The sequence below is a fragment of the Xenopus laevis genome, chromosome 4S (assembly GCF_017654675.1).
Source record: "Xenopus laevis strain J_2021 chromosome 4S, Xenopus_laevis_v10.1, whole genome shotgun sequence".
Lineage (NCBI taxonomy): Eukaryota > Metazoa > Chordata > Amphibia > Anura > Pipidae > Xenopus > Xenopus laevis.
In genome coordinates this window covers 61,027,046-61,053,873 of record NC_054378.1, presented here as the reverse complement: position 1 = coordinate 61,053,873, position 26,828 = coordinate 61,027,046, and the positions used below count along the sequence as shown (strand labels likewise).

At 38.2% G+C, this 26,828-nt stretch overlaps 1 protein-coding gene and 1 long non-coding RNA gene across 6 annotated transcripts; one reads left to right on the top strand and one right to left on the bottom strand.

The window, feature by feature from the left end:
- Window positions 1-1,226: 1,226 nt before the first annotated feature.
- fubp1.S (far upstream element binding protein 1 S homeolog) lies at window positions 1,227-21,566 on the bottom strand. 5 transcript variants are annotated; one of them, XR_005967424.1, is made up of 22 exons: window positions 21,341-21,566; window positions 18,143-18,233; window positions 16,829-16,867; window positions 16,705-16,744; window positions 15,840-15,889; window positions 15,684-15,755; window positions 15,514-15,571; window positions 15,277-15,439; window positions 15,095-15,193; window positions 14,895-14,996; window positions 13,799-13,901; window positions 12,030-12,130; window positions 11,042-11,183; window positions 10,022-10,182; window positions 9,261-9,412; window positions 8,695-8,774; window positions 8,397-8,525; window positions 7,847-7,924; window positions 7,096-7,155; window positions 4,342-4,487; window positions 2,849-2,986; window positions 1,227-1,772 (listed from the first exon to the last, which is right to left on the bottom strand). XR_005967424.1 is itself a non-coding variant. In XM_018259414.2 (21 exons), exons 1-21 carry the CDS (start codon window positions 21,425-21,427, stop codon window positions 2,939-2,941), a joined length of 2,001 nt encoding a protein of 666 aa, XP_018114903.1. In that variant the 5' UTR covers window positions 21,428-21,566; the 3' UTR covers window positions 1,227-2,938.
- Window positions 21,567-21,673: 107 nt separating this feature from the next.
- Window positions 21,674-25,212, top strand: LOC108715502. Its single transcript, XR_001935523.2, has 2 exons — window positions 21,674-21,798; window positions 23,413-25,212. It is a non-coding gene; the product is annotated as an uncharacterized LOC108715502 (long non-coding RNA).
- The last annotated feature ends 1,616 nt before the right edge of the window (window positions 25,213-26,828 follow it).

Genomic DNA, 26,828 nt, shown 5'->3' with positions numbered 1-26,828 from the left:
TTATGGAAAATAGGTTTGCATAAAAGATTTTACTGTAGGACTACAGGCTTGCAATACTAAATGCACTCTATCAATAGGTACACAGGCAGTAACAGGGCAGCTTAATCACAAAGAAAAACAAAGCATTTAAAAAAAATAAATTCTGGTTGGTTAAAAATGGTCATAACACAGAATATACATCTCTACAGCCTTTAAAAAATGACAAAAGATTACCCCCACCCATATCAACTACCATGAAGGATGCCTCTCTGGAAGGACACCCAGGGGAACAGCATGGGGTCACCATAATTCAGCTGTAAGATGTGAATGTGTGGGAGAACTGGATCCACTTATTCCAATGCTAAAGGAAGACAACAGATGGTAGTTAAGCAAAAAATGTAGTTAAAGGTATGGGGAACCCTTTCCAACACAAACCTGGCCAGAGAAAAACAAATTATGGTTGGAAAATACTTTGTTGTAGGATGAGAAGGGATTGTAACTTTATAAACTGAAGTAGCCCCAAGAAGCAAAAGCCTGACATGGCCAAAATCAGCCATAAAGACCTTTTTGTCTGGCAGCTACAACAGGAAGTATTTTCCATACAAGAAGCTATAGTAGGTTTTAGAAATAACTAAGCATAAAGCTTCTCCAGCACAGGTTAACAAAGTGATCACCTCCCCCCCACCCCATACATGTACTCATATGCATTGTTACTGAACTTTCATCAAGTTATGTCTGCAACAAATGCAAAGGGTGAAAAACAAGAAAAATTTATCAATAATACAACTTCAGTATGCAAGCAGAGACCTTTTAGAACCTGTGTATTTTCTTCTTCTGGAAACACATTTTAACAAAGTTGATTCATACAGCAATTATGTTTGTTAGGAACAGAAACAAGATGACAGGAAGACAAGTTCACTGCTTGCATTAAGTGGTTGTATAAGCAGGTGAATAGAATTTAAAACCATAAAAAATTACAAATTTAATCTCAAACAAAAAAATTACCTCCTTTCAACAGGGATGAGGAACTCATTTTGTAGAGCCATAAGGCAGAAAGAAAGGTGATGCATCACAATTTCTAGACATTATGCTACTTGATTTCTAAAGGCTCACAATTTACAGCACTTGTTCTAATATTCCTTATACAGTACCCATCTCTGCATTCCTAGAAAATTTGGAAAGGGTTCTTGCTCTCTGATTAATTTAAGCGTAAGTGCATCAATCCTCTTCTGGGTTACCACTGTTCCGATAGTTAATCTATAAACCGTAGTTGAGGAGAGCACTCAAAGCAGCACTGCGGTGATCAAGTTTTTAATTCAGGACTACATAATTACACAATTAATAACAATTACAGCACTCATTCTACTATTCCTTATACAGTACACATCTCTGCATTACTGAGCAGGGATTGCTTCTTTCCTGCTACTGACACTGCATATATAGAGCACAATATGTCTGTTAGCGCAGTGATAAATTTTAATTATGAGGTAATGAACAAAAAAAAAAAAAAAAAAACAGATCTATTTAACTTGATAAATGGCAAAATATATTTCAACTGCTGGAAAGCCAGCACACACATCTTATGAAAAGCATCAATAGTGATGAAAGACACATCTGCACTATTATGCATAATACATTTCTTAGTATTTTGCCAATTTTACCTTCTACATGAGCCCTTCTACGTCCATGCCCATCGGATGACCAATGGCATACACACAAAGGATTCCTCCTTAGGAACTACCTCAGGACCTGATTATATGAGCTATGATTTGGTGCTTGCAGCATCTTCAGCACTGTGTGTGAAAATGAAGGCAGGTATTTTCAAATTTTCTTTGAACGTACAAATAAGCAGGACTTTGAAAAGTGTCAGCACATTTCAGAAAATAAGCAACAGCAAGAGACTGTCCTAGCAAATCGTTGATAAAGGCAGATATTAAAAATGGCTGGCACAGAATTTGCTGGAACTCTCAACAAATGGTCATTTATGATTAGAAATTTACCTAAATGAAAATATTAAATCCTGACAAGAAATATACGCTGCATCAAATACTTTGAAACATTGTGTGGCAGATTACAGCCTGAAATCTAAATGCAAAACACTTTCAGGAGAATGTATTTGTGCTATACAATTCAAAACATTTACAGGGGAATTAAAAGCTATGACTGCCTACTTACATGAAAGACCGAAAATATAAAGTTAAGAAACTTTTTGGCACAACCACAAAATTTACAGGGACAACATAAATAGATGCAATTGTATGGATGTTTCCTTAGGTTGTGCTTACCTGGTTTTGCAGCAGAACCTAAGGTGGAAGATAATTCACTTTCCCCCCCTCCCAACTAACATTTTAGACCTGGGACAAGTTAGATTAACAGCCTCCAAATTGCAAAGTTCATAAAAGTGTCTGGTACATTTTTGATCGCTATTTGATGTACATAGACAAGGTCATGCAAAATACATGGTGCCAACACATGCCCTGACAATTACCAAAGTAACCAATGTAAAAAAAATATGAACACATTGTTAGAGATAAACTAAAATCTCTCTGTTTTAAAATATTTAAACAGGGGCCCAGAGATCCACAAATATATATTTTAAATTACTACCGAGGCAAAGGTCTGACAATGCAAACATATGTTGGGTGAACAGAAGCCATGTTTATACGGACGAGATTTAGTCAATGAAAAATATTGTTGTGCTGCGGCTAAAAACGTAATATTGGGAATACTTACCTAAAAACAGAATATACACTAACCAAATATCAGCCAAGAAATAATACGGCATACCAATATTGTAAAAATAAATCAGTCAATATAATGGAAGATGAGCAGATAAATTTGCAGTTTGTCCATTTATTGAGGTACTTACAGTGCAATGCTCCGTGAAGGAACACAAATTAAGGATGATGCACAGCACAGTCCTCCTCACACCTATAGAGCTACTGCTATACTGGCTGGATCAAATCTGCACTTCAACAGACAATGGCAAGACTGATTTGATTGTGATCTGATAGAACAGAAGCAATAGTGAGCTGGCAAATAGGCAAGGAGTAAACAATGGATATTCAACGCAATCTGAATATGGACATTAAAATGAAAGTTTATTTATAAAAAATGATCTGACTGAGGTGATTAATGGTTATTAAAACTTTGAAAAGTATTTGATTTTGAGTTGGCTGCATTAACAATCATTTTCAACATTCAGAAAAATCCAATAGCTAATAGTCAGCATAACCAGCAGCAAAACAATGTCACTACAGAGAGGTTATCTTCCAAGAGAAAATGCAAATAAAGTCAACACATACTTTCTAAAAAAAAAAAACAAAAAAACAAAGGACTTAAATTTATGCAGGTAAAGTATAAACACAGATTTCTCAAGGCAGAGGAAAACAGCTGTACAATACTGAATAGTGGTTGTCATATACAAAGGAATTTTATGCAGTGAAAAAAAGGACCTCAATCCAATTTGTACATGCAACAAAACAAAAAAAGCATCCACTACTGATGGATATGCAAACTGTCACAGGACCTAAATTCTTGAAAATTAAACTGAGAAAAATCTGTAAGAGCTTAAAAACTGCCAATGTACTTTTCTTCAAAGAAGTAATAAAACTGAACAGATATAACCCCCCCCCCCGCCAGAGGAATAAAACAAATGATAGTTAAATACTCACATATCCAACTTACCGACACAGGAGGTTTCATATTATTTATTGTAAAGCACAAAACAGGCATTTTAAAAGTCAAAGTATACATTGAAAAAGTACATTTGTATGACAAAGCATTGACCACATAGTTGCAAATACATTTGCTGGAATGTGTACATCTACACTAATATACTAAAAACAAACCAGTTTTCATTTCTACACATAAATATAGCCTCCTATCAATCAGTAGTGATAGTTTTGTACATTTTTTTTCCAAACAATTTTAAACCGAAACAAAAAATTTAAGATCTTCATCAAGGCGTCTGCATCCATATATTTAACAAAGGCTTTCCCCAACACAATGAAGCAAATACTGTACTGTCCACTTCGCATTATTGGCCCTGTGCAGAAGAAATACATAAGAAACATACAAAAAGTTAAACATTAAAATCCCTTAAACAAGGAGCCCAACTCAGGAGTGAAACCCTAAGGCAAGATTGGTTAACCAAAGCAGACTGCTTCTTGCATGTTTTTCATTAGCCCTGGAGGGGGAAAATGTTGTAAACATACAATACAACAGAATGATGTACACGTTACATTTTCATGTAAATTTTTGCAGGGTAAAACACAGAACTTGCTCTCCCCCAAAAAGTTAATGCAGCCTAAACAGACCAATGTCTGGCTTAAAAAGAAACGAAACAAAAACAAATCATACCTGTGGCACTGGCGGATGTTGTGGCACCCCTTGTGGACTTGTTTGAGCATAATATGCCGCTTGCTGTCTGTAATACTCTGCCCAGGCTGCACTGTAATCTGGCTGTCCAGCAGGTGGTGCAGCTCCTGGAGTTGGAACGGTTTGCCCTAAATTTCAAAGAGTACAGAATTAATCCATAATAATTATACAAACAGTACAAAACATTCCTGCATGCTAGCCTCCTACAGCAAAACAGTCCTACATCAAATTTTTTCTGCACAGCTCTAGATAAAAATAAACAACCTATATTTTCAATAATATAAATTAGGGGAAAAGACTATTTCTCAAAACTAATCAGTCAATAGTGCTGATCCAGCAGAATTCTGCACGGAAATCTGTTTCTCAAAAGATCAAACAGATTTTAATTTTGAAATCTGACATGGGGCTAGATATAGTCCGTTTCCTAGCTGCCACCAGTCATGTGACTTATGCGCTGACCTTCAGTCACGCTTTAATGCAAGTTGGAGGGATAACAGCCACTCCCTCCCCCCCCCACGCAGCCCAACAACAGAACAATGGGAAGGTAACCAGATGGCAACTCCCTAACAAGATAAAAGCTCCCTGAAAGATATAAGAGCAACACTCAATAGTAAAATCCAGGTCAAAACCCACTGTGTTACATTCAGTTACATTGAGTAGGAGAAACTGCCAGAAAGCAGTTCCATCCTAAAGTGCTGGCTCTTTCTTAAAGCACGAGGCAAAATTACCTAAGATGGCTGCCTACACAACAATATTACAAAAAAAAAAAAAAAAAACCACATTGGTTTTGGAACGAAATTTTTTTTTATTGTTGAGTGAATTATTTGCAGTGTAAACAGTGTAATATAGAACTAAAAAAAACATCATACAGAATCCCTTTAACTGCTTCAGGGAAAATGGTAAACAAACCCCCCCCCCCACACACACGCACGTACACACACAACCATTAAGTGGTCTGAAGGGTCCAAATTCCTTAACAGTATAGCCTGAGGAAAAAGTACTTAAAATAATTGATTCAATTTAGAAATTCAGTTTTGCTCTCAACATAGAGCCATATATGTCTGCAGGTATTAGGGAACATGTATGCATCAGTAGATGGCCCTGCAGCCAGGACACTTGTAACATACTCCCATCCAACATGGCTGTACGCAATAATGCTGCAGCTGCAATGAATCAAAGGCAAAACCCTGCCTATTCTCACCCTTGTACTTAGAGAAAACCTGCCGAGAGGGAATTTCAGAAATGGTATATAATCTAATTGATAAAGAAAGTTTGGGTATTTACTTATGATGAAGATTATATAAACATTATATAAAAAAAAAAAACTAATACTGCTTGATCTCTCAGCTGCATTTGACACTGTAGATCACGCTCTACTCCTGCAGTCCCTCCATTCGCTTGGCCTTCGTGACACAGCCCTGTCCTGGTTCTCTTCTTACATCACCAATCGTTCAGTCAGTGTCTCCTACAATGGAGTATCATCTTCTCCCCTACCTCTTTCTGTTGGGGTTCCTCAAGGCTCTGTCCTGGGACGGTTACTATTCTCCCTCTATACTTCCTCCCTTGGCAAATTAATCAACTCGTATGGTTTCCACTATCACCTCTATGCTGACGATACTCAGATCTATCTCATCTCCTACTCTCAACCCAGAACTCCTAACTCGCGTCTCCTACTGCCTGTCCGTTATCTCTACCTGGATGTCACAACGCTACCTTAAATTAAACCTCTCTAAAACTGAAATGGTTCTCTTTCCTCCAACTAACACCAGTAACATCCCGGAAGTATCCATCATAGTTAACAATTCCACTATCACCCCCTCTCCCCAGGCCCGGTGCCTTGGGGTTATCCTAGATTCTGCCCTGTCATTGAATCCTCATATCCAGTCACTTATTAAATCATGTCACTTCCACCTAAGGAACATATCCAAAATACGATCATTTATTACCCAAGATGCTGCCAAAATTCTTATTCACTCGTCATATCACATCTAGACTACTGTAACTCTCTTTTAATTGGCTCTCATATCAAGAGACTGTCACCTCTCCAGTCCATAATAAACACTGCTGCGAGGCTCAAACACCTCAGCAAATGCTCCTCCTCTGCCTCGCCATTCTGTCATTCCCTGCACAGCTTCCGCTACCTTTCAGAATCAAATTCAAATGAATGACCCTGACATTTAAAGCACTTCATAACTCTGCCCCACCCTACATCTCTGAACTCATCTCTATATACTCACCCAATCGCTTACTACGCTCCTCTACTGACCTGCTACTCAACTCTTCTCTCATTACCTCCTCACAGGCTCGCATTCAAGGGCTGCACCCCTCCTCTGGAACTCTCTCCCACGACGGTCTGTCCGACTTTCTCCCAACCTTTCTGCTTTCAAGAAATCTCTTAAAACGCACTTCTTTCGAGAAGCCTACCCTCACTCTGCTTAACTACCAAACGCAACACCACATACAGTACCACATCTCACCCACTCCCACACCTTATATATTACTCCCTTCCCTTTAGAATGTAAGCTCTTTCTGCATAGGGTTTCCTCATCTTTTGTACCAGTATTGATTGTGATGCATGAAACTCCATATGTACTATGTATGTAATTAATGTGATTTAGTTGTATAATCACATTTACTTTGCAGTGCTACACAATATATTGTAACTATATAAATACACAATAATAACAATAGGCACACATATGTATGTTCACATAAATGGCTTTACAAGTCACTAACCTTGTTTTTTGTAATATTCTTCCCATGCTTTTGTATAATCTTGTTGTGGCCCTTGCTGACCTATAGAGAAAAAAAATGTAGGGAACAAAGTTGCTAAATATTTTTTAAAAAGTGACAAACTTAACTCACTAAACATGTAAATGAGTTTTGCACCAACGTGCAACATGATGCTAAATGTATTGGCATAACTTCAGTTAGTTTATATGTTAATGCAATTGCCATTAATTTAAGTATTTGTTTATACTCTGCATTCTTGGCACAGAGTCTTGAAACAATATTGCAAGAAAATTGAATATAAATCCTGCAGAACACATGACTAGTTACATTGTTTGAAGAGTCGGACTCAAAAAATATACTAGACTGGTACTATTACTAAAAGGTACTAGACTGTTTTCATCTGAAACATTTATAATTAATACATTTGAGCATAGAATTACATTATCATTCATTATGAAAAAAAAATCACTGAGAAAAAGACCCATTTATGTCATTATGTATGTTGCCCAGTTATATGTGTGAGTTTTGCTTTAAACAAAAATCTTCATTGCCGATTTTTGGGATGGAAAATTGGGTTGATCATTATAGTTAACCCTAGTAAATTGTAGGGTTGCAGTACACTTGATCAGTTGGGAGGTTTCAAGGAGAGTCAAATAACATCAAATAGCTTTTTCTGCAAAATTATTTTTTAGATTTTTATATTGGCTTTATGGAAAAGTGTATTGGCCAAATTTAATAAATGAATTGCACCTACCCATTTTCTTGTAATACTCCTCCCAAGCCTTTGTGTAATCGACTTGCCCACCTGGGGGTGCAGCAGCTGGAGGTTCAGCTAAACATTATAAAACAAACGGAAACCATTTTAGACTTGAAGAACAAGGCTTTGATTAAAACACAATGTTACAGGGTTTAGGCACATAATGAAAGTGAAATAAGTTGGTCTCTGCACTTACAAATACATATTATTGAAGGACTCTTTCTTACTAATTCATGTGCGGCTAATCATATAGCAGTGCAAACAAGAGAGTTTCTCAAACCACTACTGGGTCGCTAGGGTAAACAAGGCCCTAGAAACCAGAACTGAACAACCAAAACACACACTGAATACCATGCCTAGAGTGCAGTTCAATAAATGTATCTGTAACCCAACCCCCCCTTCCCCTACGTGCTTTTCTAGAGTAGAGGAAATAACTGAGACAGGATCTAGAATTATCTCCTTTAAAAAAACCTTTTCCACAAACTGCTTATTAACCTGGGGGGGGGGGGGGGGGGGACACAGATGTCTTTAAAAAGGTATTTGTTACCTTGCCCATTAGTTTGTGTTGTAGTTGGTGCAGCATTTGGAGCCGCAGGGGGTTGGGGTGCTTGCTGCTGATAATAGTGTGCGTAATAAGCTGCCCATGCTGCAGAATTCGGGTCTGTAGCTGCTTTACCTAAGAAATAAAATAACCTTGTAAATTAGAAAGGCTAAAAGGGACTTGGATTTTCATAATTTAAGTATGTTCAACACAAGCACTATTCATTGGACTCATGCTGAACAAGGGGGGTGAACTATCCTTTTAAGAAATGCATATGTATTTTTATAGAAATGGCACAACTTACTTGGGTCTGGCTGGTTTGGTTGTTGCCAGTGTGGATAATTGTTGCTCCATCCTTGAGGAGTATATGGAGCAGGGGGTCCACTGGGAAAAAAAATGACCACAGTTAAAGGAACAGTAACAACAAAAAAATCTGTGTTTTAAAGTAATGAAAATATCATGTGCTGTGGCCCTGCATGATAAGTGATCTGTTTGCTTCAGAAACACTACTAAAGTTCTAAAGTACTAAATAAACAAGCTGCTCTGTAGCAATGGCGGAAATCGAAAAAAGGCTATATGGCACAAGTTAAATAGTGGATAACAGATAACACCATTTTGTTCTACAGAGCTTATCTGCAATCTGCTGAGTCAACGGAGCCTTTTCTTTTTTGAATTGCTGCCCCCATTCCTACACAGCAGCTTGTTTATATAAACAATAGTAGTGTTTCTGAAGCAAACAGTTTTACCAGTGCAGGTAACACTGCATTATATTTTCATTACGTTTAATGATGCTTTATTTATGATGTTACTGTTCCTTTAATACTGCAAGAAAATTAAAATCTAACGCCCACTAGTTTTAAGGTAACTTACTGTGGTGTAGGTCCTGGAGGGCCAGGATTATAAGGTGGTGGATTGTAAGGTCCCATGGGAGTACCAGGTCCAGGAGGACCTGGTGGGCCATGCGGTCCTGGAACACCAGGTGGACCTTGAGGAACTGGAGGCCCCAAGGGATTTACAGGACCCTGTATAGGAAAACAAAGTCCTATGTAAATTGAGCAAAGGCATTCAGTATTATGGTAAAAAAACAGCATTTTTCCTAGGCAAAGGGAAGTGAGATAACAATGGTCTGTGCTGTCCATTAAAATCTGATTCAGGTTAGTGCATGTAGAGACACAATGCTGAAGGGGAAACAAAACATTTAAAGAATTGTTCAGCGTCTCATTTAGCTGTTAAATGAGAGATACTGCGAAAACGGAGTTAGAGCTGCAAGGTAGGAAGCTGGGTTGTGGCTACTAAAGAAATCTGTTCACTCCAGCCTTTATAAACATTTGGCCAACTATATTATAAACAGTTTTTATTTTTAAACTGAACTATTCCTTTAAATTACCATTAACTGTATATAAAATATATATGTATTACTTTGAAAGTACCTTATTTACATGAAATGAAACATATAATATTTTCACAATAGCGCTCATTTAATAGCTAAAGAGAATATAAAATATATACCGCGTTTACACCAAAGGGCTGCAAATACAGCCCTGTCACACTTGTTCTGATAATGCACCTTATAATTAATGATTTCTGTTTGCAGATGAGAAGATAAGATTTAACTATACAAATGTACTTACTCCAATCTTCTCTTCAACCAGCTGCCTGGCATAATCTATCTGTTGTGGAGAGCCACGTATAGTAAATAACTTCACATTGGGATCTGCATTTGGTGGGGGGTTCCGCTGCAGCTCTATCCTAGCCCCAGACGTTTGGCTTATATTTTTAATGGTTTCCCCACCTTTGAGAAAAAAAAAAAAAGAATGGACTATTAGTAGGACTTTGTAGACATATTATAATAAAACATTTCATGCATAAATTGGAGCTAGAACGAAAGATGTTTTAAACAGATCAGAACACAATCCAGAAATAGCGTGCTCACTTACAAATATACATGGTAAACAGCAATTAGTATACTCATTACATGAAAGTAAAGATATGATTGGTTACGATAGGCTTAAATGGCAGCCCTCATGGCTTAACAGCAGCTTGTATATAAAAGCTATAAGTAGGGTTGCCACCCGGCCGGTATTTTAGCGACCTAGCCGGTAAAACACCTACCAAAGTTGGGGCTGGAATTACAAATTTACCAGCAATGTAGTTGCCGGTAAATTTGTAATACCCTTAAAAAAACCACTCGGCCGCCGCCAATTCACTCAGAACTTTTTTTCAGCATCCTGGTCATTGCGCAATGTTGCTCCGCCCCTTTTGTGTCGCTGTATGTTGCTCCGCCCCTTTTGCAACACAGACCACCCCATTTTGTTCCCCCCCCCCCACCGGCCGGTAAAAGTTTCCAGAAAAGGTGGCAACCCTAGCTATAAGACTTTCTGAAAAGTTTTACCAATGCAAGCAACTCTACATTATATTTTCATGAATTTAAAAAGCGTTCAATGTTTCGTGTTAGTGTCCCTTTAAGAAACTGGGCAAACTAGCCATTAGTCTCCTTTCAGTGATTAATATAAGAGCACAAAAAACTGCGCATTAAATCTCACATTCTTTAGAGCAATTTTAACAACTGTTGGTGACGGTGATCAGTTTGGGAAAATAGGTAGAAATAGAGTGAAAGCGGCATATTTAAACATTTAAACAAAGATGGATACCTTTTCCAATTATTAGGCCAGTTTTCACTGTGGGAACAACAAAGTTGAATTCCTGTAAACCACCTGGAGGCCCCATATTCCAGTTTCCTTGTCCTCTGCCTCTCCCTCTGCCACCAGGCCCTGGTCCACCAGCATTTCCTGACTATAGAGTAAAACAAAGCATCCTTAGCATTGGGTTTAATTTCTAAAAAAAAAAAAATAAACCTCTACTGGAACAATATTAGTAATATAACAAGATAAGTGATCCACCTGAATCAACTAGAGATTTGGGATGCAAAGAAGGTAAAAGAGGAGGATATTTTCCAAGAGTCAAATCCAGCAAACTGGTAGAGCATCACTGAAGATATGGGCCAGAAGAGAACCCAGACCAACCATTATGAAATCATGTCTTGTATCCAGGAAACAGATTACCTAATATTGCAAGCCAGCCTTCCAACTGATTTTGGTGATTGCACTTGGTTAACACTTATAAGCAGCAGCAGTTACTAGTCGATTAACGCCCCCAATGTAGAATTCTCCTTGACAAAGGTTTGTGTCTAAACTTTGGATCAATGCCCACTTTGCACAGGAGTATCTGCTTTCTATTAATCTTTATATATTGCTGGGTGGTATTATATAATGTATTGTTTGCATGCCATATGCTGCATATTACCGTGTGGTTTTATTTTTGAGTAAAAATATTTACATGCAAAACCATACCACCTTTGTGTGTTATTTACAGGGTGTGCAGAGTATTTTATAAATTAATTGTAGTCTGGTTTATATATGCTGGGCAGAGAATCACTCAAGCAATTTAAATTTCTACCACCAGAGAAGAATCACTTGGCAGTTCTGCACCATTATTTCAAAGGTCACTAATTGACAAAAAACAAGTTTGAAATGTTTAGACATTCAATCATTTTCAGTTTAGTAATACAATGACTTTGTAATCTTAATTCTGCCAACCATCTCCCATTCAATACCCCCAAGGAAGCCCCCTCCCATCTACCTGGACACTACGCAGCAAGTCATTTATAATTTCAGCAGCATGTTGACATCCGTCTTGGGGACCAGTAATCTGTGCAATCCTTTCTGGAACTGATCCATCATCTGATGGAAAAGGAACACAAAAATTGTCAGAAATAGAAAAAAATAAAAAATCCAGCAAACTATTTGATTATTTGTCCTGAATTGTCAACTCCGTCTGCTATGATCAGAACATCTGTATGTCCAAATGGGTTTTAGTGGCACTGTGAAATTATTATATTTCAATACCATTAAAAATAACTGTTTAATCCAAGTTTTTTCCTTATAATCAGAGCTGCAGAGAGATGATTACAGATCAGAAGCTAAGCTGAAATGAGGAGTAGGAGTGTCTCTTAAATCTCCCACAGGAATTGGTCAAAGCACTGACTGACAGGCTGAACTCTGCAGTGAATCCCCTCCCACCCTTGACAGGCTGAACTCTGCAGGGAATCCTCTCCCACCCTCTGTCCTGTGTGTTCCCAGCCTGCACATAACTGTCTTATACTGCTGCCTGATCATTCACTTATAACAACATAACTTAAAGGGGAACTCCACAAAAACATAACTTGAGCAACTTTGCAATATATATATCATTTAAAAAATATGCATGCTTTTCAATGGATTCGGACAGTTCCCTAAACCTAGCCCCATGCTGATCTGTCCAACTACTTTGCTGAGCTGGCTGACTATTGTTACTTTGTATCAGCAGCCAGCTGTCCTCAGCCTGCATTCTCCAAAGACTGCAATTCACTGCACACATGATTTCAATAAGGAAAATCACAGTGCAACGCATTGTGGGTTATGTAGTTCGTGCGTGCTGTCTGTAAGCTGTGGCATAGCGGTTACAATTTGAGCATAGAAAATGCCATTTATTTATACTCTTTGAATAAAGAGATAACTGTGATGGGTAAATTAGGGGTTTCTGCATTATGTGGGCCTCAATCAAATTTTGGTTTGGAAGTTCCCCTTTAAATGCTCAACATAAAGCAATAGATGTGGTTAAAAATGTAATAGTAATATTTTCTTTCAGCTGGACATAATCTATAGTGTACACTATGCAACTCTCTACCTCTATTAAATTATAAAAGTTATACAGTGTACATTAGTATTTACTGTTATGATATTGCAGAACAGCAGCTGTAAGTTTGTTTTCCTGCATATTGATATATGATCAGGTGCAGGGAGTTGCAACGGAATAAATGCAGCAGTTCTGGAAGCATTTATGATCAGGTGTAGGGAGTTGCGAGGGGATAAATGCAGCTGATGTTATGGAATTGTATATCATATAACGGATGCGGGGGACTTACAAAGGAAAACAAAATGATGTTGATAGCTTTTTGCATTAAACATAATACTGTGTAGAAAATGACTATGGTATTGACACTAACTCCTGATACACATTGCCCCCAGAAAAGAATAAAATACATTTGCAGATTATGTTTTAAAACATTTTTTATTTATATATATTTTGCTATGCCAACTGGGCCACAGAGCTCTACACATCTGAATCCACGACAACAAACAGCTAATTTTATTTAAATGGTATCCACTTAATTTATTGATCTTTCGCAATACGGCCAGCTTGAATTGGGCGATATCAGGCTGATTCAATAGTTTGGCCCTCGAGCCAATAAATTTAAATACAGGTCATCTGATAAACCAATCTAGTCCACAGTAATGGGTAAACAACCCTTCCCAACAGATTTTCTGCCTGATTTTTTAGTGAGATATCAGTCAGAGGGGCCCACATACCTGGTTTAAACTGTATTCTAACACCTGCATCATTCTGTATTTTCTTAATCATTTCGCCACTTCTGCCTATCACAATTCCAACAGCAAATCGTGGTATAGGAACCTATAAGATCATTAGAAACAGAAGAAAATGTTTTTCAATTACACAGTGATGCATATAGATATAGCATCTAATTTGAATTTCTTTGTGAACGGGTGCCACCTTAATATGTTTCATATATAAGCTGTACATCTGCATCTTTGTATTATGTACATTTGGGTTAATTCGCCAAGTAGCTGTTTTCTACTATTTGTCTTTTTGGCCTATTCTGTTACTGTCAAATTTAAAGTGTTGTTCCTTATATTTTTAATCCATTGTGCAGATTATGTTTTGTAAAATGTTTAAAAAGTTATAATTTTTGAACTTTTCTCTCTCTTTGGTTGTTCAAAAACAGACCCTGGCATCCAGATACAGTTTAAATGAAGAGCAGCACAACGATTTAAATAATTTAATAAGCAAAAGGTAAGAAAATGAAGACCATGCTTACAATGTTACAGTGCTCCCCAACTATTGGCCCACAGGCTGTATGTGCCTGTGGGCCAATATTTTTTTTTTTACGGGACCATAAAATCCACACACTTCATTATACATCATATAGTGAACAATTGCCCAACTAGACAAAAAAAATTGGGCAGTACCGCTCCACAAGGGGCAAACTTATCAAAGTGTGAATTTAGAACTCACCAGAGAAAAATGCTCACTTTCTATTCATTCCTATGGGATTTTTAGAATCGCATTTATCAATGGAGTTCACCATTTGATAAATACTTTTAAAAATACCATAGGAATGAATAGAAAGTGAGTGAGTTTCTGTGGGGAGTTCTAAATTCACACAGTTGATAAAGCTGCCCATGAGTGTAAAATGCCAATGCTTGTTACAGACCACTATATTCATACTTTTCCTTGAAGAATTGTGATTTAGAACATGGAAATACATAACTTCTCTATACAAGTTTCAAGTACATTTACCTATGCTATAAATAAATTTTAAACACATAGGTACAGTAGTTAAACTAGCACAACTTGTAGCATGTGCATATTTTAATTCATACTTACATCTATTCCTTCATTTGCTCCTATTCTTGAGCCATACTCATTCCGAATTTCCCTGAAACCTCCTTGATCACGAATTAATTCTAACACCATCTCCTTTGCTTGCTAAGGGGATGGATTAAAAAAAAAAATATATATATATATGTAAAAACCATAAAAACCACATTCTTATGAAAAATGTATAGTCACAAAGGAGACAATACCTGTACTTTGTATGGATCCCCTGCAATCCTTAAAGGCTTGTCAGCTCCTGTGTTTTGGGGTCCATCTTGGATCATAACCATCTTAACTCCAGCTCTTTCCTGAAATACAAACCTGTTTCTCAACCAAAAATACATATAGTTTTTAATTGCAAGCAAGTGGGAAGGTATACTTGAAGCCATACCTGAAGTTGTTTAATGGTTTCTCCTCCCTTTCCAATTACTAATCCAGCTTTACTGGCAGGAATCATTATTTCTTGGACAGCATTTCCAGAACCCTCTCCATGATGAAACCCAGGAGTTGGTCTTCCTTTTTCCACAATCTGATCAAGTAGCCTCTTGGCAGCTCTGAAATTTGAAATACAATTAAACATTTCCACACACCTTAACACAGCCTCACAATGAATTAAAAGATTACTTACTGAACAGAATCAGGAGAACCAGTTAGCATACAAGACCTATCGGGCATGCCTGCACTATCTAAAATATGAAAGAAAAGTAGTGAAATAAAACCAATTATTCAGAATTATAAACTTCACGTCACTATGCGTATAAATTAAATTACAATCCATGTAAAAATAATTAATTATACCTGGAGCGATCTGTATTTTGCAGCCAGAATCCTGCTGAATGCGAGAAATCTGTTCCCCTCCTCTGCCAATAACTAGTACAAACACAAAGAATGTATATTAAAGAAAGGAACCAGAGGTCGGTGTACAAGAAAAAAAAGGCTTAAAAAAATACTTACTGAATCCCACCATTCCATCTGGAACTTTGTATTCCTCTGTAAGAACAGACCTTAAAAAGAAACATTGGCAACATGTAAAGACGCGTGAACCAGGTTTGTTTAAACAGAAATCTAATCTCACATAGAAAGACTGTATCTTTTAAGAGCACATAACTTGCTAATCTGAATATATTTGTATAAGGGTGGACATAAGTATTTTTTTACAAGCTTTGCTTGATAACAGGCAACTAAACTTACATATAAAGTAGGGATGCACCAAATCCAGGATTTGGTTTGGGATTCGGCCGAATACTTCTGTCTGGCCGAACCCTCATTTGCATATGCAAATTAGATGCAGCAAAGGAAATCATGTGACTTTTTGTCACAAAACAAGGAATTAAAAAATGTTTTTCCACCCCTAAGTTGCATATGCAAATTAGGATTCGGTTCAGTATACAGGGGTTTGACTGAATCCAAAATAGTGGATTCGGTGCATCCCTAATATAAAGTTCATGGGAAAAAACTATATGCGCCATTAACCAGTTTTACTAACATCAGAGATCTTAATACTGCATTGCAAAATCTGCGAAGTGGCACATCCAATTTTGAAAACTTCTCAAAAATGCATTAACATTTACTATACTGCTACCAAAGCAATACAATTGTTGATTAAACAATGAGACAAATTTAAGAATGATTTGCTTAGGCAAAATTCAGAGCATCTTTTTGCTTTAAAAAAAATTATATAAAATATAAACTTGCAAGATAAAACACCTCTATTAAGAGATTTGAAGAAAGTTTGAATGGGATATTAAAGAGGCAGATTTTGGATTACTATATGAAAATATTTAGAAAAAAAAATTAAAAATATAAAAGCAGTCCTCACCTTTGCTGCTGGTGCATTGGAGGCATTGATGGAGCAAAAGCTTCAAAGAGGGCATAATAGACAAAGATTAGTTTTGGTAAATTACAGCTAAAATACAGGAGAAAAAGTTTGCACAAATACTTACAATCATTTGTAGAAGCAACTTTTTTGGCCTCCGGTTGATCTAGAAATATTTAAATGAAAGTAGTGAGCATTTAAGTTTTTACTAAACATGTACTCAAGTCTATAAAGCAACAATATGGTATTGATACATACGACAAGTGAACTAGTCATACCAGCCACTGCGCACAGCCAGTGCAGTACTTCATTCACAAGAAGTCATTGACAAAGTAAACCTAATACCATAATTGTCAACTGTTAGTAACAGCTATACACATAAGCATGAAAATCTGCACTAAGTACTCTTTTGTATCCAATATCAGCAACATGTCTGAGAACATATTCACACATTCCTATGACAAATGTACTCCTATTGCAAACTTTAAAGGGGTACTCCACCCAAACATAAGCTTTTTGAAAAGTAAACAATTTTGCAATATACATCAATTAAAAAATATGCAGACTTTTCATGATTTTAATTGTTTGACAGTTCCCTAAGCCTAGCCCCCTGCTGATCTCTCAGACTACTTTGCTGAGCTGGCTGACTACAGTTACTTTGTATCAACAGCCAGCTGTCCTTAGCCTGCATCCTCCAAACCCCACAATTCCCTGCACAAGTGATTTCAATAAGGAACAAAACATCACAGTGCAAGGCATTGTGGGTTATGTAGTTCCTGCATGCTGTCTGTAAGCTGTGGAGAAGTTGTTACAATTTGTAACATCAGTTTTTTAGTCCCTCCTTCCCTTCTAGGAATTCAAATAACGCAGAACAAGAAGAATTGTTAAACAGCTGGATTTCAGCATTTAAAATGGCATTTATTCATACATTTTGAAGAAACGGGTAACTGTATATTAGGGGTTTCTGTGTTATGCGGGCCTCTTATCAAATTTTGGCTTGGAAGCCAGACTTCCCCTTTAGGGATATAAGTCAGGCATTCCATGAACATATAAAGGCACAAAAATTCAAGTTTTATGCAGATCATGGAACTCTGTTGTGACTTCATATTTTAGAACAATTTTTTTTATAATACACAAGTTTCTGTAAGTCGTGTTACACAAAATACACCACTTACCACAGATTCCAACAAATTAAATTACTAACCACAGTTTATTAGGATATAATTATCATATATATTATATCTCTAATACTATTCCTGTAACTTACAGAAATATATTGGTATCAACACAGTAATGCAAAATATGTTGGCGTTATATAAATATACATGTTCATAGAAAAAAGCATATTTGCTAGATATTAGCATTTCAATATCTCGTTTAGTTAAAAAAATTTTGGGTACTGTAAAACTTGATTTAACTGTAAGATTTTAAGTTCACACACCTCCATCATCAAGTGGCCTCTTTTGTCCACCAAATCCATAGTCGTTTGAGTTTATAGTTGTTCCTGTTTCACCTCCAATTTTAGCAGCAATCTGGAAGAAGCATATAGTGATTTAAAAACTGGTGTTTATGCCAGGGGCCTATACGCGCGCGTGTATATTAAGATTTCTCCTCTGGTATAGATAAATGCATAAATTGTTTCTGCACTGAAACAAGCCCAAGCCTAGGGTACTTTTTTCTGGAAGCATGGCTATGTTCCAGGATTTCCCAGGATCCCATGTGGCTAAAAAATTAATTTAGTATGAATACGAGTATTTCAGGTGAATAAGTACATAAATACTTAAAAAAATTGTCCCAAATGAAGCACCTTAAATGCAAGGGACTATCAAATATTTAAACTGCAGCGAGTAATTAAAATATTAAAAAATCATAAGGACAAGAGCAGCTTAACACATTTCATGCCTTACAGGGCACTTGCTCATAGGGAGGTGCTTTTTCTGCCTAAATGGAAGGCACAATATGTATCACATGTGCACTTATTTTCATTTAACAATCTATGTGGGCATGACCATTAAAAGTCTTTTGCACATATTATTAGGTTTCATTTTCTTGTTCTCTTCACATCTTTTAGTGCCCAACATTTGTATCAATATCCCTTGTGGCTGTCTGGGATCACTGTCAAGAGTCATTTGGCAGAAATTCCTACATAACTATCCTGCACACAAAAGTGTTCTAAGCATTTAAATATAATGTATTGTTACCCTTAATTGTTAAAACCTGCATGCTTGCTTTAGAAACACATTTAGTTTATATAAAAGGTTGTGTCGGGGGGGAGGGTAGACATTTCAGATGTTTCTAATACAATGGATCCAGTTAGTACACTGGACGAAAACAGGAGTGAAATGTTTTTCATGATTCCCCTCATAGTGTGAACAGATACACACTTCAAAAATAAGTCACTGATGTTAATGGTCCTTTTTTCTGCCGATAGGAGCAACGGCCCGGAGTTTCAGGTAAGTCAAGGCGGGTGCCTAACGTTTAGCATCACCCAAGTGCACAAAGCCTTGCACGATGGGATATTTTTAATTCAAGTTTTTTTCTGAATAGTGGTGTCTGAACAGATCATGGGCTGAAAATGGAGTCGATCTAATACCACTACAAAAGAGATAAAAGGTTTGCCTTTCAAAGCGGCCACACTATACTTAACACTTTCCTTGTCCGTTACATGTTTTGGACACCAAACTGTTGACCAAGTTCCTTAACGATGTTAACAGAGCATTGAAATTTGCATGGTAAAGAAAAGTTCTTAAGAACAAACAGCACACCGCAATGTGTGAAAACTGTGCATCACTAAACTCGTGTCAGAATGAACTAGTTTGCGATAGAATATGAAACAAGCTACTAGTTGCATAGAATGGTAGTAGGGAAAACAGCAAGTCAACAATTGTGCTTTTTAAGAGTTGTAAAATACTATATAGGTAGGGTTAATACACTGCCATTTTCCTAATGGCTAGTTTGGGGATGAGAGAATGCTTAAAGGGGTTGTTCAGCTACCAAAAACTCATTGGGTTGTTTTCGGATTGTTCTCTGTAAATAAAGACTTTTTTTCAATTGCTTTTCATTTTTTCCTAAGTTTAAAGCTGAATGTCCCGGTCTCTGGTGTTTGAGTCTGGCAGCTCAGTAATTCAGGTCCAGACTCTAAACTGTTACAATTTTGCACCCCACAATTCCCTGCAAATGTGAGATCAATAAGGAATGGAACATCCCAGTGCAATGCATTGTGGGGTATATAGTTCCTGCATGCTGTCTGTAAAGCTGGCCATAGACGCAAAGATCTGATCGTACGAATCGAGGATTCGTACGATTTTCGAACCGTGTGTGGAGAGTCCCGACATTTTTCGTCCGCCGGAGATCGGTCAATCGGACAGGTTAGAAAATTTCTGTCGGCTGCCGATAATATCTCTGCGTGTATTGCCGATCGTACGATTTTCAGTGGGAGACTGTCACCAGCTTTGGTTGGACATAGATATCGTACGATTGCTGTCAGGGGCAGAACATTGCTGATCTGTTCTTTAACTAATCTGACTGGTAAGACTTTGATCTGAATGGTTAGTGGAGGGTCGGGAGATGGGAAAGTCCGATTGTACGATGATTCGTACGATCGGATCTTTGCATCTATGGCCTGCTTAAGCTGTGGAGAAGTTGTTACAATTTGTAACATCAGTGTTTAAGTCCCTCCTTCCCAGGATTTAAAATGATGCAGAAAGAGCAAAACTGTTAGGATTTCAGCATATAAATTTGCATTTATTCATACTTTTGAAGAAACAGGTAACTGTGATGGGTAAATTAGGGGATTCTGTGTTACTTGGGCCGCTTTATAAATGTTTTGGTTTGGAAGCTGGGGTTGCCCTTTAATGAAACCCGGGGATTCTGCTGAGCTGGGACAAAGATAAGAAATGTTATCAACTAAATGTATCCATTTGGAACAGTTTCGAGGGTCACCGACCCCCCTGCCAGAGCTGCTTTAGAAAAGTGAAAAACTAGATTTAAGATTCAATATTAGAGCAGTCACATATAACACAATAGAAAGTGATTGGAAAAGGTCTATTTCTGGTTAACTATCTGAAACCAGATGAACTGAAAAAAAAAAAAGTGTTAACGCCTTTAATATACACAAAAGATCTTATGAACAAACAAAGACGCTAATCTTAATGCGTAGAATGATAAGGGACCCCCGGCCTTTAAACAATCAAATCTTGGCACCAGCAAGTGTATGAATTTAAAAGCCATTTAAATAAATGAAAACATCTACAATGTATGTAAGCAAATGTGTGTCCCCTGTATCGATTAGTATTTGCATGCACCCTGTATTAAAATATACAAATCCCGTGAGGATGAAACTTTATTCAGAGAAGCACATAGCCATTTTACTTTATAGGCAAAGGAAACGCCGGCTACAAGTTGCCTCATGGGCCCTGGCGGGCGAGGCTCCAACTCTGGGCCTCCCACGCACACCAAGTAGAAACCCCAGACTAGAGGTGCTGGTAGAGGTCGGAGGCGCTGCTGAAGTGTTAGAGGGCCCTTCCCTAGAATTCCATGCGCTAAAGCGACAAGCGGCCATAGCAAACCAAAGCCACGCCACGAGGCCGCAGATCCAAAACGCATCACCTCTTACGTGGCAATAGACCGCGCCACTCACCTGTCTCGCTCTCTGAAGGGCGTCTTTAAAGGCATCGTTCACACCGGCTCCGGAACTGGGTGGTGGGACGGTAGAGTAATCAGCCATCTCGCCTCAACACGCCTTACACCGAATATGTCGTCGAACAAGACGAAGAGAGAAAATGGAACCCGAAATCTCCTCACGTAACACGGCGGCTGCAACTGATCTCGCGAGAACACGCCAAACAAATGCCGGTCTCGCGATAGCCAAGGGATCAATGCGCGGCAGCCTGGATCAATGCCCTTGGAGCTTTTGTTGATTGGATAAAAATACGATTACGTAATCATGACAAAAAAAAAATCGAAGTCTCTTTAGAGTACTCTCAAATGGCGCACTACAGCAATTGTGTTAAAGCCTTTTTACTCTCAACAAGATGTTTTTGGGGGTGCTCTCACCCTTTCTCAAGTGCTCTTAAAATAATAACGCAGGACATAAAGGTATATTGTAATTGAGGGGTGGAGTTTTTCACTTCTTTGTATACTTGTGTCCAGTGTTTAGGGTTGCCACCTTTTCAGGAAAAAAAAATACAGTCCTTCCTAAATATGTTATGTTTTTTCTCTGTTAACATTGAGCTGAAGCATTATTCTTACTGGCCAGTCAAATACCGGCCAAGTGGCAACCCTACCCGGCAGGGCCGGACTGAGAATTAAAATAGGCCCTGGCATTTCAGGTACACTGAGGCCCAATCAGCCCCCACCAGCCCACTAAATACTGACTTTCTATGGAACCTTATAGCAGCCCCTCTGGCATTTGCCAGAACCCACAGATTGCCAGTCTGGGCCTGCTACCCGGCCATGTTACAGTTGTGAGAGATTTTGAGAAAGATTGATGAACCTCAGAAAGATTGTGCCAGTAGCAGGTCTGTGGTGGTCCGGCTCACTCCCTGTATCCCTTATTAGGCCTGTCAAAATTTGCCTAATGATGATGTTGTATATAAATAGAAAGGCAACAACTGTTACACTTTAACAAAAAGGCAAGAACTGTTGGATTTTTGTTCCAGATCCTTGGCACATTGGAACCAAAGTCCAGAATTAGACTTTCCCATACAAACAATATTTTACAGGTGGACCACAGCCAAAGATCATTCCTCTGTTCTTGACACCCATTTTAAGGACCTACTGAATGTTTCAAACAGTCAACAGGAGATTGCACACACCATGGGGAGGCAAAAGTCAATAGAATACTGACACTCAGGGTCGGACAAAAGATCAGCCAATTGCAGCATCATAGCCTTGCACCCAAAGTCACGCTCCGTCCCTTCCGGGCCCCGCCCTCTATGTGGCACAGCCCGCCCCATCCATGTCACAGCCCCGCCCCCTGCCTGGTCTCCACCGGGCTAAAAGGTGGCAACCCTAGATAGAGACCACAGCCTATCTATTTACCCAGTTTTTATTTTTACACTGAACTGTTCCTTTAAAGCTGCACCACAGCAGATCATGGCTTCTTGGATGCACTGGATGCCTCCATATTAACTTTAGCTAAATAAGCTAACAGGCATGCTCCCTTTACTAGGCTATGGCCTAACCAAACAAGGTATAATTCACAGAACAGAGCATAGCATGATTACACATTTCTGGACCGAGATTCAAAATAGGCCCTGGCATATCAGGTACACAAACAGCCAAACAACACCATACAGACCCAATATTAGTCAAAATCTACAGATTGTCAGTCTGAGCCTGCTGTCACAAATTTCTTGAGAAAGCTGTGGGTGCAGGGTAACTATAAGAGAAAAGAAGAGCTAAATTTCAAATTAAGCTACAGAGTCAATTGGTAGTATCTCTGTTAAGATTTAAAGCAATTTTATATTAGTGTAATGTTATATTCAATCAACATTTTATATTCTCATTGAAAATGAATGGAACAAATTACATTTATTTGCGAGCATGTTTTTTCTGCAACAAATCCTGATTATCCTTTATTATATTTGAGTTTATTCTTAAAGGAGAACTGTCATGAAAATGTAAAATAATTTCATACAAATTAATAATTATGTTACTCTTTACTATTTCCCTCTCTGATCTGTCTCCCTTCATTCTCTCTTCATACAGAGAACATAAGAATATAATATGGTATGGCTTACAAATCGTCCGTCCCCCCAGGCATAGTGCCATGGCAGATCTAACAGAGGAGGAAACCTCAATTCCTGGACATCTAGCTCCTGCTAGAACTTCTCCCTTTGTGTCTTATTTATTTTGCATGTGCCTTTTGCAAAACAAAATTCTAGGCTGCCACAGCTGACCTCTGTTACATATCTTGTAAAACCATTCATCCCACCCCTGCCAATAATCTGCTCTCTGCAACCTTGCCTGTCTGCTTCATGTTTGTTTCAGCAAGTCATGTAAGCATGGACCCTGAAATAGCACACACTCTCCCTCTACCGGGACTTCAGAAACTCATATACCTGACATTCTCAACAGAATTCCTGAACAGCTTTTTGCACCACCATAGGCACACTAAGATCAGATTCCTTCCCATCCCAAGAAACCTCCCCTGTCTCCACCAGGCGCCACCTGTGGTCAGGACTTTGATTCGAAAGAGGAAGGACAGGTACTCTCTGAGGGTGTATTCTGATTCTCATAGATCTCAGTGAGAAGTCGTGGGCCTCATGCAAGCAGTGCTCATGACCTTAAATCTTGGATTTAAGGATTTATCCAGGATTGTGTTGAATTGTGGTCCTCACCTCTGTCAGTAGACCTTCCAGTTTCCAGACTATCGAAGAGCACCATCATTCCTGCACCAGACACAGCGGCCTTTAAAGACTCCATAGATAAGAGACTAGAGGGTTTCAGCAAGGCTATTTTCACTGCCTCCAGGGCTGCATTCAGGCCCATATTCGTGATCGCGTGGATCTCCAGGGTCATGGAGGTCAGGATCAAACAGATGGCACAATTGTAAGACTTGGAAGACAGTCCAATGGACCTTTTGCTCTCACAGATCACAGATGCCAATTCTTATGTTTGAGATGTAGCCTTGGATGCTGCTCAGCTAGTGGCCAATAGCCAATGGACCTTTTGCTGTCACAGATATCGGATGCCAATTCTTATGTTTGAGATGCAGCCTTGGATGCTTAGCTAGTGGCCAAAGCTTTGGGCTAATTTGTTGCAGCTCACAGTTTTTTTGGCTCAAAACGTGGTCTACTGTATGCTCTTACACGGCCACCTGAGACAATTTTGGTAGATGTGGGCTTAACATTTTTCGGATCAGTGGGTGCTTCAGCTCATCTCAGAGGGTTACCTAATAAAATTCCAACCAATTTCACAAGACAGATTATTTGCCTTCTGGCTCCAGGCCCCAGGTTGTCAGCCTTTCTGTCCTCCATTCACAAACTGTTTGCTTCAGGAGTCGTGCAAATGGTATGTCCCGGAACCAAAAATGGACGTTTTCTATGGGTCAGTCTTAGGCCTGAAGGCCCTCAATCACTGTACTTGCAAGGGCCATTTCAAAATGGACTAGATCCAGTCCGTCCTGATGTCAATGGAGCTGGACAAATTCATATCAGTTGCCAAAAAAGGGGGATTAGGGGGAGAAATTTGCCAATCACTAGCCCTAATCAATATAGATGGGTGAAAACTGCTTGAATGCAGGAGCATTTTATGATCCGTTAATACCAGTTACGAATTTACCTGCCTCGTGTCTGATATCAAGAAAGGCTACCGAAGATTTACTCCATGAAGCCGTAAACCAAATAGTTGATGGAAAAGAGTTTCCTTACCCTGCCAAAGAAAGAAGAGATCATCTATGAAACAGTAATAGCATTAAATATATTGCCAAAATTCTGATCTGTATATATACTTGTCCTCATAATTAGCCATGAATAAATTGGCGTATGATGGAGCCACATTACTCCCCATCGTGGTACCTTGCTTTTGTCTGTAGAATGTGTTTTCAAAGCTGCAATAGTCGTGGTCAAGTATAAAACATAATTGTTCATAGATTAATGGGACAAGAGGATCCCTTGCATGTTTATCTGAAAGCAGTTTGTGAATTGTAGATTTACCCAGCTCATGTGGAATATGAGTGTATAGACTTGAGATGCCCATAGTGACTAATAAAATAGGGGATTGTGAAGGTAAGTCAGTGGTGAATGGTCTGTAATTTCTTAAGAAAATCAAAGGAATCTTTAATAAAAAGATGGTATCTCCACAACATATGGTTGTAGAAAATGGAGCCTAAAGCAGAAATAATAGGTCTCACCGGAGGGTTGACCAGAGATTTATGAATCTTGGGGAGTATGTAAAGACATAGGCTTTGTGGGTTATCCGTAAGCAGAAAAATTTACTAGTTTTTTCATCAATAACGTTACATAGTTACATAGTTAAATTGGGTTGAAAAAAGACAAAGTCCATCAAGTTCAACCCCTCCAAATGAAAACCCAGCATCCATACACACACCCCTCCCTACTTTTAATTAAATTCTATATACCCATACCTATACTAACTATAGATTTTAGTATCACAATAGCCTTTGATGTTATGTCTGTCCAAGAAATCATCCAAGCAACGTGTATTTAATGATTCATTACAATATCCTTAATTTCTTTTAGCTATGTGAAAGTTGGATCCATGGATAATTTCTCATAACAAATTTCATCTGATTATTGATTAAGGGCCTCTGTTCTTTATTGAAAATAGTCCATAATTACTATTCCTCTCCCTTTGTCAGCCGGTTTGACAATTCTAAATGAGTTACCAGTTAAATAATTTATTGTCAACATCTCCTTTTGATGTAAGTTACTGTGGTATTTGTGTTTGTGCTTCACATAGCTCTTAGGGGCAAATTTATCAAGGGTCAAATTTCGAAGTAATGGGAGTTTTTTTTGAACTCCCATAACTTTGAAATTTGAATAAAAAAAGACCAACCGAAATGTATTAAAAAAAAATCTAAGTTTTTCTGCGGGTGAATAGGCTGTATTCGAATAGTTCGAATCGACGTAAGATCGTATACGATCGAATTCGATTTGAAGTATTTTTTTTAAAAAAAAAAACCTTTGTCCACCAATTGACTCCAATAAGGTTCTAGGAGGTCCCCCATAGGCTAAAACAGCAATTCAGCAGGTCTTAGATGGCTAATGGTCAAAGATGAAGTTTTAAAGAGACAGTACATGATAAATTTCGATATTCAAATTTTCAGATTTATTTCAAAAATAGCTCAAAAATTAGATTTTGGTTTTTACTACGTTGATAATAAAAAGTTTTAAGGGAAATTTTTTTCCAAAATCCATAAGTTAATAGTGCTGCTCAAGCTGAATTCTGCACTGAAATCCATTTCCCAAAAGAGCAAACTGAAGTCACTCTTTACTTCTGTATTGCAAGTTGGAATGATATCACCCCTTTCCTCCCCCCCAGCAGCCTAGCAACAGAACAATGGGAAGGTAACCAGCTAGCAGCTCCCTAACACAAGATAACAGCTTCCTGCTTGGGTAGCACTCAATAGTAAAATCCAGGTCCCACTCCGACAAATTCAG